Consider the following 14395-nt stretch of genomic DNA (forward strand, 5'->3'; position numbering starts at 1 on the left):
TGCATTATAGACTTTGCTCTCAAATTTTTATTTACATGTAATGCGGAAACTACATGATCTTGCACAGCCGATGTTTCTCTTCCGGGTTTATGGCCTTTATATATGCCGTAATGAAGTCGTCCAGGAAATGGGAAACCTTGGTAAAGAGCAGCGGATCCTCCCTGTTTCCACATTCCATCGGCCCCCCGGAGACGACTCCATGAAGGAACCAAGTGTCTCCAGATTTTAACACCAGGGGTCCTCCGCTATCACCCTGAAATTAAAAGAAAAGGCAGTACTGTGCTTGAAAATACTGTGAAACAAGTATAGCACTAGCTGGTTCACTATAGCGCTCCAGTTAAAACCATCATGCTCAAAATGAGTGAGTAAAAACATAGTTCATTATTTCTGAACTCTCAGTTTTCACCCTGAAAGAACGACCCTACTGCTTAAAGCCCGACTTACAAAACGTTTTTCCGCAGATTAGGAAAATGCACGCCACCTTTCCCATTTCCCCCTCTCCCACTGCTGTCTTTACGGCGAGGTGCTCCTTTTGTTGCTGCATCTTGGGGTTGGATAAGCCGGGATAAGATTCCGGCCTACCTAGCCCCAAAATAACAAAACAAACACATAAACAAATTCGGGGCTCTATCACTCGCTTGTTTGCCCCAAGAAGATATGGCATAGGTTAAAACTCTTTTAGCATTCAAACATGCTGAAAAATTACAAATGAATTTCGTAAAAACACTGGGGAATGTGGAGCGCACGTATTTTATTTATTTATTTATACAACAGGATCTTGTTCAGGACCGTTGTAGGAATGGTACATAAATAGCAATACACAAACAAACACATGGTCGAAATGGCTAGGGAACTAAATTGTAATAGGACATATGTAAAAAAAAAAAAAAAAATGAAAGACGTTTACAATTCTCTGTCCTGCCGAATCAGAACGCAGCTCTGGAAGAGGAGGAGGAGGAGAGGAAATAGAGGGAAGGGTATGCCCCCTCCCCTCTATACCCTCCTTCCCATTTTACGGGAAATTTTCGCGCTATTTCCCGTTAAACTAAGCAAAAATTTCAAGCTAGATTTAGCGGAAAATTTACCAACATTTCCCGGCTAAATCTGGCGGGAAATTTATCAAAATATTTCCCCGCAAAATTTAGCGTGAAAATTTATTACAAATTTCTCGCTAAATTTAGCGGGAAACTGCATTCGTGTTGAGGTCACGCGACGTCAATTTCCCCTCTAAATTTAGCAGGGAAAGTTTTGCTCTAAATTTAGCGGAAAAATATTCCTGCTAAATTTAGCAGGGAAATTGACCAAAGCCACTCACGTCACACGTGACATCACACAGGATGTCTTATGTTACGTCGCGAGGGTTAAATCTTTCCGCTATATTTAGCGGAAAAATTTCCCGCAAAATTTTAACGGGGAAGTTTTAACCTCATGAGACGTCACACGTGACGTCACGTGTGACGTCAATTATGCAATGCGCGGTTACGCCGACGCCGACCACGCTCAACCCAGAAAGGGGCGCCTAAGGGGTGCGCTCTAAGAATGTAAGCAGAGACACATGTTGAAAAAATTAAAATACAAACCAAACGACATTCAAGTTGATCTTCAGTTAACGTCGAAGTATTTTCTTACACAATTCAGGTATTAGATGAAAGGTCTAGATCAAAAGTGGCCGGCGAGACGTTCGAAGACCCATAAAAACAAACCTATATTAAGTAAAGAGCCGATATAAAAAAAAGGGGGGGGGGGAGATTGCCGATTTTTACATTTTCTTTCCTCCTCAGTTTGGAGTCAAGCCAAGTTCCACTCAGAAAACGATTACTTTTAAGTTATTGTATTGTGCGTCCCCATTCGTAAATCAATGTCCTTGTTCGATGTGCGTATGATGGCACGAAGCTGACGAAGTGCAGGCTTCTCTATTTTCTCTATGTATTTTCCTCTTTTCATCTTACGAATGGGAAAGGGGGGGTGGGAGTTTGGTTTACCAGGAATCCGTGAGCCGCACTTCGGCCCCCGAAAATTCGCATGAGGCTCGCGAGCCACGGCTTAGCCACCCCTGGTGAAGATTTTGCTATTTCAAAGAGTAGGTTTTTCTAGTCCTTGAAAGTGCAGTGGAGAAATTATTACTGGAACATGTTATTACCTGGCAATGGCTCTACTTTATAATACCAACATTTTCTACGTGTATTGGAACGCGCATAAAATCATTAGTATCATGTCATGTACCCCCAAAATAAGACATCACCCAGGTAGAATACTACGCATTCTTTCGCCTTAAGTGTTAGCATTTCGCGGGACGGTTGGTTTTTCAATTAATAGAGAGTTTTAGAATAACGTACGCAATTTTAGCGCACGCTAGCGCTAAATTTAGCGCTTGTATTAGCGCCCGCGACGCGAGAGTGTTTTAGAATAGCGTTTCTCCGTCGCGACGCAAAAGCCCAAGCATCTCGCGCTTGCGACGCCACCAAGATACAGTCACAATTTTTATTTCGCACACGAAATGCTGTAACTTTAGAGAGAAACAAGTTTTTTGGTCCAGAGTACGATTTTAGATTTGTTTAAACACGAGAATGCGACGCGAGCGGTTGACCGGTCGTGCCCGCTTGCGTCGCCTCGGCAAGAGAGGTCTCGTGTACTGACCTTCGCACATCGTACCTTCGCCGAGAAGTGTTCGCGCGTCACAAGCAACAAGTTGCCGCTGATCGTTGCCAAACCGAGTACAATTTCGTCTCGTATTGAAAATCCCAGTCGCGAGGATGCCGCCGACGGCGCACTCACGACGCTGCCTCAGCAGTTGTCGACATAATCCTGGATGTCGCCATTTTTGCTTAACTCTGCTCGTCTTGGCTTTAGCCAACTTCTCATCATCAATCCTCCTTGGAGAAGCGCAAAGGCTCTTTGCGTACGCACGCTTTTCCGAGAAATAGCGCACGCTAAAATTGCGCACGCAAAGCGCAAAACCTGGTTTGCGTTCGGAGCATGCGCAGTGGCGTCGACGCTATTCTTTGCGTGCGCAAAGCTTTAGCGTGCGCTATTCTAAAACTCCCTAATAAAACAGCAGCAGCACGAGAATGCCCACCTTGCAGGATGATCCGGAGTCGTGGTCTGCACAAAGGATGCTCTGCGGCACCCTAGCGTCATACTCCTCGCCGTTGCAGGTCTCATGTGACATCGTTTTTGTGCGGGCTTGCTTCAGGTGCGGCGACAGTGTGTCTGAGTTGGCTGAATTTGAGGGAGGCACATATTGCGCATTATGTCAAAGAGTTTTAGTAAAAATCACTATCTGACTGATTAGCTCATTCCATACTTATTTTCCGTCCTTCGTAGTGTTCCATGTTAAACATGCATTACCAAGGGTAAGTCAGAAAAAAATATTCATAATAAGTGCTCAGCTCCCCCCTTATTTCCTTTGGCAAAACGTACAAACAGTACTTAAATTGATTAGAATCAAGAAAATCTGTGATAAAACAACCAATACTGCTTGCTTGAAAAAAAAATAACCCTGTGGTGATTCGAACAATCTTGCAAACCGGGTCTTGTTCACAGATATATTGAGACAAGTAGTTGCGCCCAAGGGTAAATAAGAGTAGCTGCAATGTACATTTGGTAGCCAGCTGTCACTAGACAGTCGCCCGTCCTATTGTTAAGTTTCTATGACTGCCCATTCGTGTACAAGTGTAGTCCAAGGTTGACCGGGACATTTATTCCTACAGGGGAAATGGACATTTTGTCAAGCACGAAACTATATAAGCTTTTCAAATTATTCCCTGCAGGCGTCCAGGCGCCAGTGCCATTTGTTTTGGCGCCCCCCTGTTTTGTTTTCACCGTAAAGAAATTAAGTGCTTCACTGCAGTCGGATAAACGTGTCCGTGTGCTTCATCCGTCACCGGCTGTCGTCCCTAAAATAAAGTTTGTACCATTCGTACATTTTTTTCAGTAGCATCGCTTACTTAGCTGTTCTTGCAATCTTCTCAAAAGTTCAGCTTCTTTAACTTTTTCCTTCGCCAGAAATTTGGTTATGCACCCCTGGTCTACAGCTACGGATACGTTCCTCTCTGCGATGAGAGCTGCAACTGCTGCGAATTCGTCAAACAATTGTGCTAAATTCTCTATATTCATAAGGATTACGTTAACGTCCTCCGTAAGTTTCATTTTGCTACTTGTTCTGCTATTCTATTCCATATGAAAAAAGGTCCCGGTCAACCTTGAACCACCCTTGTACTTTGTGGAAAAGCAGACGCACGCACTTCATCAATGAAATACGACACTTCAAGCCTGAACATATGTTAAACCATCTTGCACGCCATAAAAATGATCTAACTTGGCACAAGCTTGGCAATCATAGAGGCCTACTTTGGCCTAATCTGGTTCTGGTCCAAGGGACTAGTTAGTGCCAGGGTACGCTTCTTGGCTTTTCTATGTTTTCTCTGCTGCTGGTATAAATGGCAAGTCTGGCATAAATTGCCAGACTTGAGCCAACGCTGTTACGAATGAACCGATGAACCAACGGTGAAGCTTAAACCTGGCGCTTGTCTGGAAATTTATGCCCAAAGTTTCTACATGGAAATCGAGGAACTAGAAGCGGAGCCTAACTCTGTACGTTTTGCAATGTAGACCCAAGGTTGCTAAACGATAGTGAAACTACCAACAGGGAAACCTAATTTTGTCACTTGCTTGGCGAATTTGAGCCAGGACACCCAGAATCTGGCCAAAGAAGGTCACATTTGGCTCTACTTGACTTTTTCGGGCTTTTTGAAGACCTTTTTAACGACAACTTAATTGTTTTTGGTAAAAAAACAAAAACAATTGTGCTACCTGGCAAATGTTGCCCAAAGAACTCGAACAAATAACCATGTCAATTGTGCGTTTTGAATGTACTCGTAATAGAACACATTAGCACATGAAAGGGCATGATGACTTACTTACCTTCGAACCTTCCCCATCCAGTGACAAAGGCGGATGAGTTCGGAGCGGCTTCTTCCATACTTTTAGGCAAACACACCGGTGATATGGTGTCCGTGAAATTCACTTCTTCTTTCAAGGTGATAATGATGAGATCGTTCTAAAATTTAAATCAGACATAAAGAGATCCTCAATTTGATAGCATCACAATATTTATAATGCCCCGGTAAGAACCAGTAAATTTTTTTATCCAGTATAGTAAATTGTGAAATACCACGCAGCACACGAGCTTGCAACAGGATGCCAGAAACGATCACAGCGTTCAAAGCTATATTAAAGTTGATTAGTCTATTCTTATCCTATTTTACCATAACTTGGATGGTGTTTGAAAATAGCTTCGCGCCTGCTTTATCTGGAAATCATGCTTGTTCGGGCAGATTATTCTGCTCTGCGGAAAGAACCTGACTATTCAAAAAACGGCGATGACGTTCGAAACAAAAATATGATTTTCGCTTTGACACTCAACACGACGTTCCACATGGCCATAATTCGGTAAACGTGTCAGTTTGAGAAAAAATAAAAGAAGAAAAAAACTGTCGGATAGATTAAACGTGTTTCGTATGTCTTTATGTATGGCCCCGTTAATCTGAAAAAAAAAAATGTTTTGTTAGTTTAGATGGCGTAGCTTGAACTGTTTACCTCAATGCAACCTGACAGCCATCAGAGCTCAGCAAAGCTCACCAAAGCTACATGCACGTGTAAGCCATACATTGCCCCATCCGCATCAAGTATCGGCTGACTGAGGGTATATTTCTATCAGCGTTGTACGGAACCGCGTTTCAAAGGACTACGTTGCCAGAACGGGTTCTTTTTAGGAGGAACAATGTTCCTCCTAAAAAGGTTTCGAGGGAATGGCGGGAGGAACAATGTTCCTTCTTTTTTTCTTTCTGTCTATACATTTGAAATTTTGTCCAAGTTTACTAAATATTTAGGCTTTTTAATATTGACTATTTCAGCCCCGAACTTCAAGGGACGAGGAAGTATCCAAGAGATCGTCGAAAGCAAAGAACTGGAACAAAGGAGATTGTATAATTTTACTGTACCGTATTTTCCGGACTATAGTCCGCACCCGGTGTATAGTCCGCAAAGGCAAATTTGGGGTCAAAAATGAAAGGTTTTGCTTAGATAGTCCGCACCCGCTGCATAGTCCGCACCCAGTGCATAGTCCGCACCTGAAATTCTTCGCATACGCGGCACACCTTGGCATATGTATGTTTTCTTAGTTCACAAAAAAAGCCTATAATATACATAAATTATCAATAAAATACTCTTTTATTCACAAAATCCGTCCCGTCTCGTCATAATAAACGATATTGAAAAACATAATTCCTGTATAGTCCGCACGCGTAGATAGTCCGCACAGCCAGAAATTTCAACTTTTAAACATGTATAGTCCGCGGACTATAGCCCGGAAAATACGGTAGATATTTTCACTCGCTTGCTTTATTTTATCTACGGATTATCTACCACGAAATTCGATTAAGGTGCGCAAACGTAACGTTAATGTAACGGCACGTTCCACTCTTAGAACAGTAAAGGAAGTGCGTTGCTTTCGAACCACTGCAACATGTAACGGGAACTCGTTCCACAATCGAGGAGTACCGAGAAATGAGCTCACGCTTCTGCTTAGATGGAACGTGTACAACACTGCTTTGAATGCAATGCATAAGAGAATTTGCCTACTAAAGTATCGGGCGTTCCTTTATAACCAGATCCAGAAAGACCATAGTTCGTGTTTAACTGAGCAGAATTTAATAAGCGACCATGATTTTGCGCCAATTGTAGCCATTGGGGAAGCTTGTTGATTATCCGAATTAATAATACATCTTGCCAGTAGTTACAAAAGCAGGAGGAGTCTAACCGTGAAGGTTTCGGCTTATTTGTTGAATAGTAAACTTTTTGAGGTCAGTTGGTAAGAGCAAAAAGCTCCGGATCGCCTTTCTTCTCCCATAGCAGAAGGTTGTCTAGGTGATTAGGCACAATTCCTCGGGGTATATTCGCTTGCCTGTATTTTATTCCGTTAAACAAATACACACTCTTTGGTTGTATATAAAAGCCGTCGTATAAAACCGCGTTAAAACTTTTGCTACAGGAAATCGGATTCTAAAAACAGCAACCACATTCTCCTTGAGCTGATTGGCTCGCCAAAACCTTATTGTTCAAAATTTGACCTTAAAGTTTACAGAAGCAACCAACTCCGCTGATCACTTAGTAATTCTCACAATCCTTGTCAAATGTAACCCTCTTTGTTTGCATGACTTTTTTAGTGATGTTTTCGCGTGCAACATTTGAGCGAATTTAAGCGGTTCATTACCGTGTGGGGAGGTGTGTAGTTACGGTGGTGGCAGATTTCTTTCACCTCGTATGACACCTCGCCCGTGTCGTCTCGATTCAACAGGTGGGCTCCCAGGTGAACTCGAATCATCTTCGCTGTTTTCCTCCTGAAGATAAAGAAGTAAGTTTACACTGTCATTTAATTTCTTCACAATGCTTTGACTCATTCGTCTTTTCACGAGTAAATTTGACAAATGGATGAAAGCTCGCTTATTGGGTGGATTAGTACAGCTACAATTATAATGAGTCTTTCAGCTGGTTTTATAATTGGGGGCACATCTCGCATCCACTCTATAATGTCTGGAGACTCAACTTTTCCGGAAAGCGCCTGCGAGCGCCAATCCACTCTACTGGGGGATCTCGGCAAATGACAAACCTAAAAAAAAAAAAAAAAAAAATTTAAGACAAAAAAGTTTGCGATGAACTACTGAGCACGGTGAAACGTCATGCTGAGTGACGTTTCACAGTCATGCCTCACGCAAAATGTTATGCTTTTTAGTTTTAAAATTTTTTTTCTGCGTTTTCACAGACCGAGTTTTTTCCGTACATTGGAGCGATTGGCCCTCCGAAGTGCTTTGCGGGAAAGTGAATACTACAGATTTATTAGAGGGTGTGTATGAAAAATTAAAGATATCATTAAAACAAAGAACTGGTGTGTTTTTTGACAGAATTGTATAGCTAGCGTGAAATCAGTGCTCGAGTTGCAGCTTCTGTCTTTTTTTTAAATTAATAATACGGATAATAATATGGCGTTACTGTAACTGACAGCTTAGAGACGCAGGGGAATGTTGAGTTCCGAGCATCTCATTATGGCGTCGCAGCCAATGAGGTAATGGCATTCGCCGAAAAGAACGCCGAAAAACCAATCATGAGGCAAGGAGTGGGAACATAAGCCACGCCCTGCGCTTCTTAAACTGTCAGTGACTAATGTTTTTTTCTTAGTATACATTATGTAGGCGTATCAGAGAAGCACTCGGCGGCTTGTCTACACACGTTAAGAATCGAAATTGGGCAATTTCGATTTGATATAAAATTTCGGGAAAGTGCGGCGGACGTGTTCAATAGTGCATTGCGGGCACAAGATTTGCCATACAAATTTAGGCTCGGAAGAGAGATGGGACTATCTCGCTCAGAAACGCGACTCCATCACACCGTGTCGGTGGTCGTTCCTACTTGTTCTTTATAAGAAAACGTTCAGCCTTTCCACTCTCGTCAAGAAGGAAGACCAGCGGAGCTGTACTCGATACGCCGCCGCAACGCGCACGCGCCCGTTTCCCGCTTCTTCTCGTCCGACACGCCGCCGATCGTGGATACGTCTCCGGCGAACCAGAGTCGGTCGCACATGGCGCACATGACGCCAAACGGGTAATCCACGAACTCCCTACGGAACCTCGCCGTCGCGCCCGGGAACTGTTCAGCCGGCATGGAGTGCAGTCGTCGCCGGGCTTCGCGCTTGCGCTTGGCCTCCGTGGCACGATCGTCGTCTGTGGCGTTGGCCCGCCGACACCCTTTACATCGCTGGTTCTGTTCTCGGTGGAAGCTTTCCAGGCGAGCGATGTGCTCTTCTTTGGCAAGGGAGTCTGAAGCGCTCGACGCAGTGGAAGTCGAGGTGACAGCAGCTTTGCGGAGGTTACGCACCCATTCGCGCTGCTGCGTACGTCGCCACTCCTTCAGCAGCCAGTCTTATTTCCCCGAAAGGGCGCACGGCTGAGCCATCCTAAGTTCAAACCTAAACTGATAAGAGCGTAGGGCGCAAAACAGACGGGGACGAAGAAACACACGTGACCAGCGCTGCGCTTGTTACGTGTGCTTCTTCTTTGTCATAATCTGTTTTTCGCGCTGTTTCCTACGATGAATTCCCACCAACGCGCCCAACTATCCATTCTTCTATGATAGCTGGAAAGGTCGCCGCCATCTACGAGCGACGGCGGCAACTAGACTGGCTGTGTGCTTTCCGCCGTCGATGGCGGTAGCTGTCCAGGTAGGTTTGTGTCGACATGCCGGACACGATCCTGGGAAACCTAGCCCTTAAAAGCTCCGCTGTAAAAACAAATTTGATGATGAAACACCCATGTTGGAGAAGATGCGCGCTCAGCAGCTAGACCACCAAAATGGCTCATGATGTGACGTCAATGCAAGCCATGTATCCTACCTTGAGATTTCTGAAAATGATTCATGTCCGTATTGCAGAAAAAAAAAGCTTTACAAGTAAATACATCGTGTTCGGGACATATTCTTCAAAATTATGGTCGCGCTTATAGACACGGGCAAGAGGGGTGAACGAGACTTTTCTCATGTTCGCGTCTTGCCTTTTGTCCTTCTCATTGGTCTTGTCGGTGTTCTTCCCTCTTTTCCGTGTCTGTGAGCGTGACCATGATTTTAAAGATTCAGCACCAACTCATTCAATAGTCAGCTTTGACCTTTTATCGTAACTACACGAACGCGGAGAGACCGATAGCACAACGCGATAGTGAAGCCTGGGAAAACGTTTGGGCAAAAACTACAGGTATAATGGTTGCTTTACTTGGAGGCTTGTTCCCACAGTCGAGTTTGATCACATTTCACTAATTTGTGCTACATCACGACCACACTGGGACAATCGTTTTTCACAAGCCGCGTGGAAACCTACTCTTCCATAGGTTGACACGTAATATACGAAGCACAGATATTCCGGTAACTCGCACTCGCAACGCGACATACGTACTCACAATGTAGTCAAACGTAGAATGAGTCCAGTCAAATGTTTTAGTCAAGCATAATCAAACGTAAAGTAACTCTAGTTGTATGTCTTATTCAAAGGTACTCAAACGTAGAATGCTTCTAGTCGAAGTTCTGGTCTAATGTAGTCAAACGTAAAACGACCCTAGTCAAATGTTTTTGTCAAGCGTAGTCAAATATAGAATGGCTCTAGTTAAACGTTTAATACCCTCTATATAAGGTCAGATAGAACGTTAGATACTGCTGTTAAGTGTATCTAACGTCAGACTCAACTCCAGATAAGGGTATCCGACGGGCATCATAAACCGCAGTTACGCTTACGTATGGTCGGTAGTTACTGTCAACTGTACCCTAATTACACGGGCGCCCTTAACTGCAGTTGAGTATGACCTCAGACACACCTACCTACGGTTAAGTGTGCCAGTGTGACTGGGTATTAAACAAGAGTAGTAAAACGCTACTAAATGACCGGTTCTTTGACACAGTCTTTCTGAGCTAGTCCCACGCATGGAGCGTGTCTCTAGTTACACTTTTCACTGGGTACTGACTCCTGAGTTGGCTTGGACGGCCTGTTGGATTCACCGTCTTTATAGATTATCGTAAAACAGTCTTTCATAGTCGAGGTTATGCAGACGCCCAATAATTTGTTTCGAGTTTATACTTCACAGCTGAGTGCAATTACAATTCCTTGGTTGCATTTTAGAAGAGTCCTGCCGCTCTGTCTTCATTGTTTAAGATATCAGTTTCATTTTATGAATGCAACTAAGTATGATTACCCTTCTCGACTTCTCAACCGGCGTTTCTAAGGATACTTTCAAAAATTCCTAAATCTAGGGTTAATGAAAATGAAATGAAACTCTTTGCGGGAAAAGACTGCCAGCCACAACGGACAAAAAGGATTGCAAGAAAGAAAAAAAAATGAATTATTACAAAAATACCCCTGAGTTGCCTAGTTTTCCTTTTTTCGATTTTCCATTATAATCTTGATAAGCGTCATGGAATACTCTTAAATTCATTTTAAAACGAATTGAAGCATGTTGGAAGTACGGTGGTGCGTTGAAGTCACCACTCATGCATCAGGCTCAAGGCCGACTATACGAAAACGCGGGTGATATTCTTATTCGCGTGTCCGCATCTCCGGCCTTGCACCTGTTGCGCGAATGGTGACCTTAGCACACCCACGCGCTCCCCACATAATTTAAGTCGTCTTAGAATAATATCTTTAGGGGTTTCCATGGCGCTCAGCGAGTTCCTGATTAAAAGCACTTCTTTTGTAATAACAAAAACATTGTCATTATAAAGTATTTAGTATTTTTACTGAAGTATTCAGTCGATTTTAGGTAATTATTTTGCTAATTCGTATGTTTTTCCCTTCCCCGCCGTCCGCCGCGCATGACAGTCTGTTCCCGAAAAGAGTTCCTCTTTTTCTGAACCACCCTAGTTTTAGAAATTTCCGAAAGCATTCGCAGAAACATCCGGTACACTCTTCTTGATGAAGAAATCTGATTTCTACGCATAAATGTGCGATCTTTTCATACGTACGTGAGGCAGTGCACGGCGGTCAGGACGTGGCGCTCCGATATGAGAACGCCCGAGCAGATGTGGGCCGGGTAGAGTTGGTTCGTGTAGATGCCCGCGTGCCACGGCCAGCTGCCCGGAACTGCCTCGGTGCCGCCGAGCACGCGGTCTTCATCCTCCAAGACAGGCTGGATGCGCGGACGGCCGCAGCTCTCTGAAACAAAAGGCGGGCGAGCAACGAAGCGCATGACTGAGCTGTAGAAATGACGGAGTTGGTACACTCTAGGCTGTAAGCTCATTTTTCTGCAGACAAGCAGAGAGCCAGTCACCACGAACAATAGAAGGATCCCAGCAAACGACGAATCTCAGAACAGATTAGACCTAAATAATGTAATGTTCGCCGGGATACAGAGCTTGACGTTTCTCTCGCTCCTTGTGGCAGGAAAGCGAACTTGAAAGCTTTTCGACGCACTAGAGTTTTAGACTGTCAGGCACGTTTTCAAATGCCTGAAAGCCTGCTTTCTCGCATTGCACATAGTTAATTAATTAATACAATATTACAAACGCGTCTAGAAAAAGGTAGCCCTCCCCCCCTTTCTCCGTAAAGAACATCAAGAAAACAACAAAAACAACAACAAAAAAAAGAAACAGGTTTTACTTTAAGGGCCCTGAAAAATAAAGATAAAGTTTTTTTAAAAAAAAAAGTCTGGTTATAACACGCGTGTAAACAAATTAAAAGGGCGATTATGTCGTCAGTCGCCTCCTTTCCACATGTTTTCTTTCTCGGCATTTCGGGCGCATGGAGGAGAGGTGGATCGACTTGGCCATCACGTTGAGGTGGAGATAGTGAATTACCATTTCGGTGACATCAGGCATGAATTTTGCGCGCAGAATGTGAAATAAATTTCACGCCATCAATATTGCTCTAAATTTTTTTTTGCGTCTAAAATGTATTTTTGGCACGCGTATCCCAATTAAAGTGTCTAAAGAGAACTTTTTTTTTATTTTCAGGGGTTCCTTAAAAGTACAATCTGCACACACTCCGTGTTAGCGAAAAGTCATGCTCATCCTACCTGCTCAGAATACATTTTCAAAACTAACCGCATTTTATAGCTTGTTATGCGCAGAGAATCTGAGGGAGGGTAGGAGACGAGAGTGCGCGGAGACATGAAAACGCCGAGCACTGGTTGGAATAATTAGTGGGTAAACCAAAATCTAACTGCCTTTGTCTCCACAGCACTCATCGAACGCGTTAGAATCCGGGACGCCAGAGTCCGACGTTGGGCTCTGGCATTCGAACGCGTTCGACGAGCCCACTGGAAACAAAGGGAGTTAACTTGAGGTCTACCCACCAATCATTCCAACCAGAGTTTGGCGTTTCGACGCCGCTACGCACTCTCGTCTCCTTCTTTCTCTCAGTTTCTCAGCACATAAGGCGTTTTAGAATAGGAGGCCGCAACGCTTGGGGACCCTCGTGCGGTTAGTGTTGCAGAGAGCGCTGGCAGCAGACCATTTTCGCATGGGCAGTACCGAGCCCTAATCTGCTTCTGTGACCCAAAGTGTTGGCGCCCCTTATTCTAAAACTCTCTATTGGATACATCTAGAGTAGGGCGCCCTAGTGCTACCGAGGAGCTCGGGGTGTCGCACTGCCACAGGTCACAGGTTCTCAAGTTCTGCGCATCCGCAATGCGACTCCCCAAGCCCCTCGGGGGACCAAAGCGTCGGGTCCCCTATTCACATTCTACGAGCTATGTAATTGATTAAATAAGCCCTCATAAACTAAGTTTAAGGTTCTAAAGAAAAAGAAGAAAGAAAAAGCATGGCACGTACTTGGATTCTGCGCGTACGCAACGACAATCCATATGGACAGCGCGACACCGGCTGCCGTTCTCATGTCTCCTCAGGTCCGTCTTGTTTGCACTTCTGAGTTCCTTGAGCTCGCGTCCAGATGGTTTTATGTCCCTCGAAGACGCACCCGACCTTTTCTGTTTCGCGAGATAACGGCTGACGACGCGCACGAATCTTAGATAGCTTTGTTTGCTTTGCTTCGATCTTGCTCGTTATATGACTCTTGACGTCACCACTACGTAGCGAGAATTAGGAGGCTGATGAACGTTTTCACACCTTGGGGTGTTGAGCAAATTTCCCACACTTTTAAGACTACCTTATCGAGACGTCCTCGTGTGGCAAGCCGTGTAAGTTGCGGGAGACGGTTCATCTGTTAGGCTCAAAAAATGAAGTCTAAAAAAAAAAAGTAAAACAAAAACAGAGTTGCAATATGATCGCAATATAACTTTTGCCCTTTGTCCGTGCCGCGGTCAGCACGATGTACTTTGGAATATGCGTATGGTTGCGAAATATTTTGTGGAACCGAAGCAATTTGTTCAAGTGACGCATGCCGCGTGCTCGTACTTTGACTGGTATACGTGAGTTACTGCGTTGCACTCGCTCTGTTCGTATGGGGTGTAGACGAGGCTGTTGCATTCATAACGTTACTTCTTCGCAGATTTTATCCTTGAGAGAAAGAATGGAAATAAGCGGGCGCGAGCGTATCCGCACTAATTAATATTTATCCTTTTTGCAGATCGCTTCAGCGCCTAGATTGTCCTCTCTGCATAACCTCTTCTATCAATATCCATAAAAAAAATACATTGTCAAGCTGTCAGCCATCTTTTCTTGCGCATTGACAACTCCAGAAAACTTATTCTCACTTTTCCTAAAACTAACATATTTAAATTCTCCCCCAGTATCACGCCACAGACACGCCCAACTTGGTCAAAAGTGTGGCAAAACAGTGGCAAACGTAAGGGCCTAACTTGGGCCTAGTTAGGTTTCGGACCATGGCGTTTGCCAATGTAAAATATTT

The 14395-nt window shown here is 44.1% G+C and overlaps 1 protein-coding gene across 1 annotated transcript; it reads right to left on the reverse strand.

Moving 5' to 3' along the window:
* On the reverse strand, nucleotides 1-13749 carry LOC8053574 (chymotrypsin-like protease CTRL-1). Its single transcript, XM_029972409.4, has 6 exons — nucleotides 13360-13749; nucleotides 11554-11743; nucleotides 7274-7400; nucleotides 4924-5059; nucleotides 3077-3219; nucleotides 1-253 (listed from the first exon to the last, which is right to left on the reverse strand). Exons 1-6 carry the CDS (start codon nucleotides 13421-13423, stop codon nucleotides 50-52), a joined length of 864 nt encoding a protein of 287 aa, XP_029828269.3. The 5' UTR covers nucleotides 13424-13749; the 3' UTR covers nucleotides 1-49.
* Nucleotides 13750-14395: the final 646 nt, after the last annotated feature.

Source organism: Ixodes scapularis, unplaced genomic scaffold, assembly GCF_016920785.2.
Source record: "Ixodes scapularis isolate PalLabHiFi unplaced genomic scaffold, ASM1692078v2 PGA_scaffold1__304_contigs__length_218370807, whole genome shotgun sequence".
Lineage (NCBI taxonomy): Eukaryota > Metazoa > Arthropoda > Arachnida > Ixodida > Ixodidae > Ixodes > Ixodes scapularis.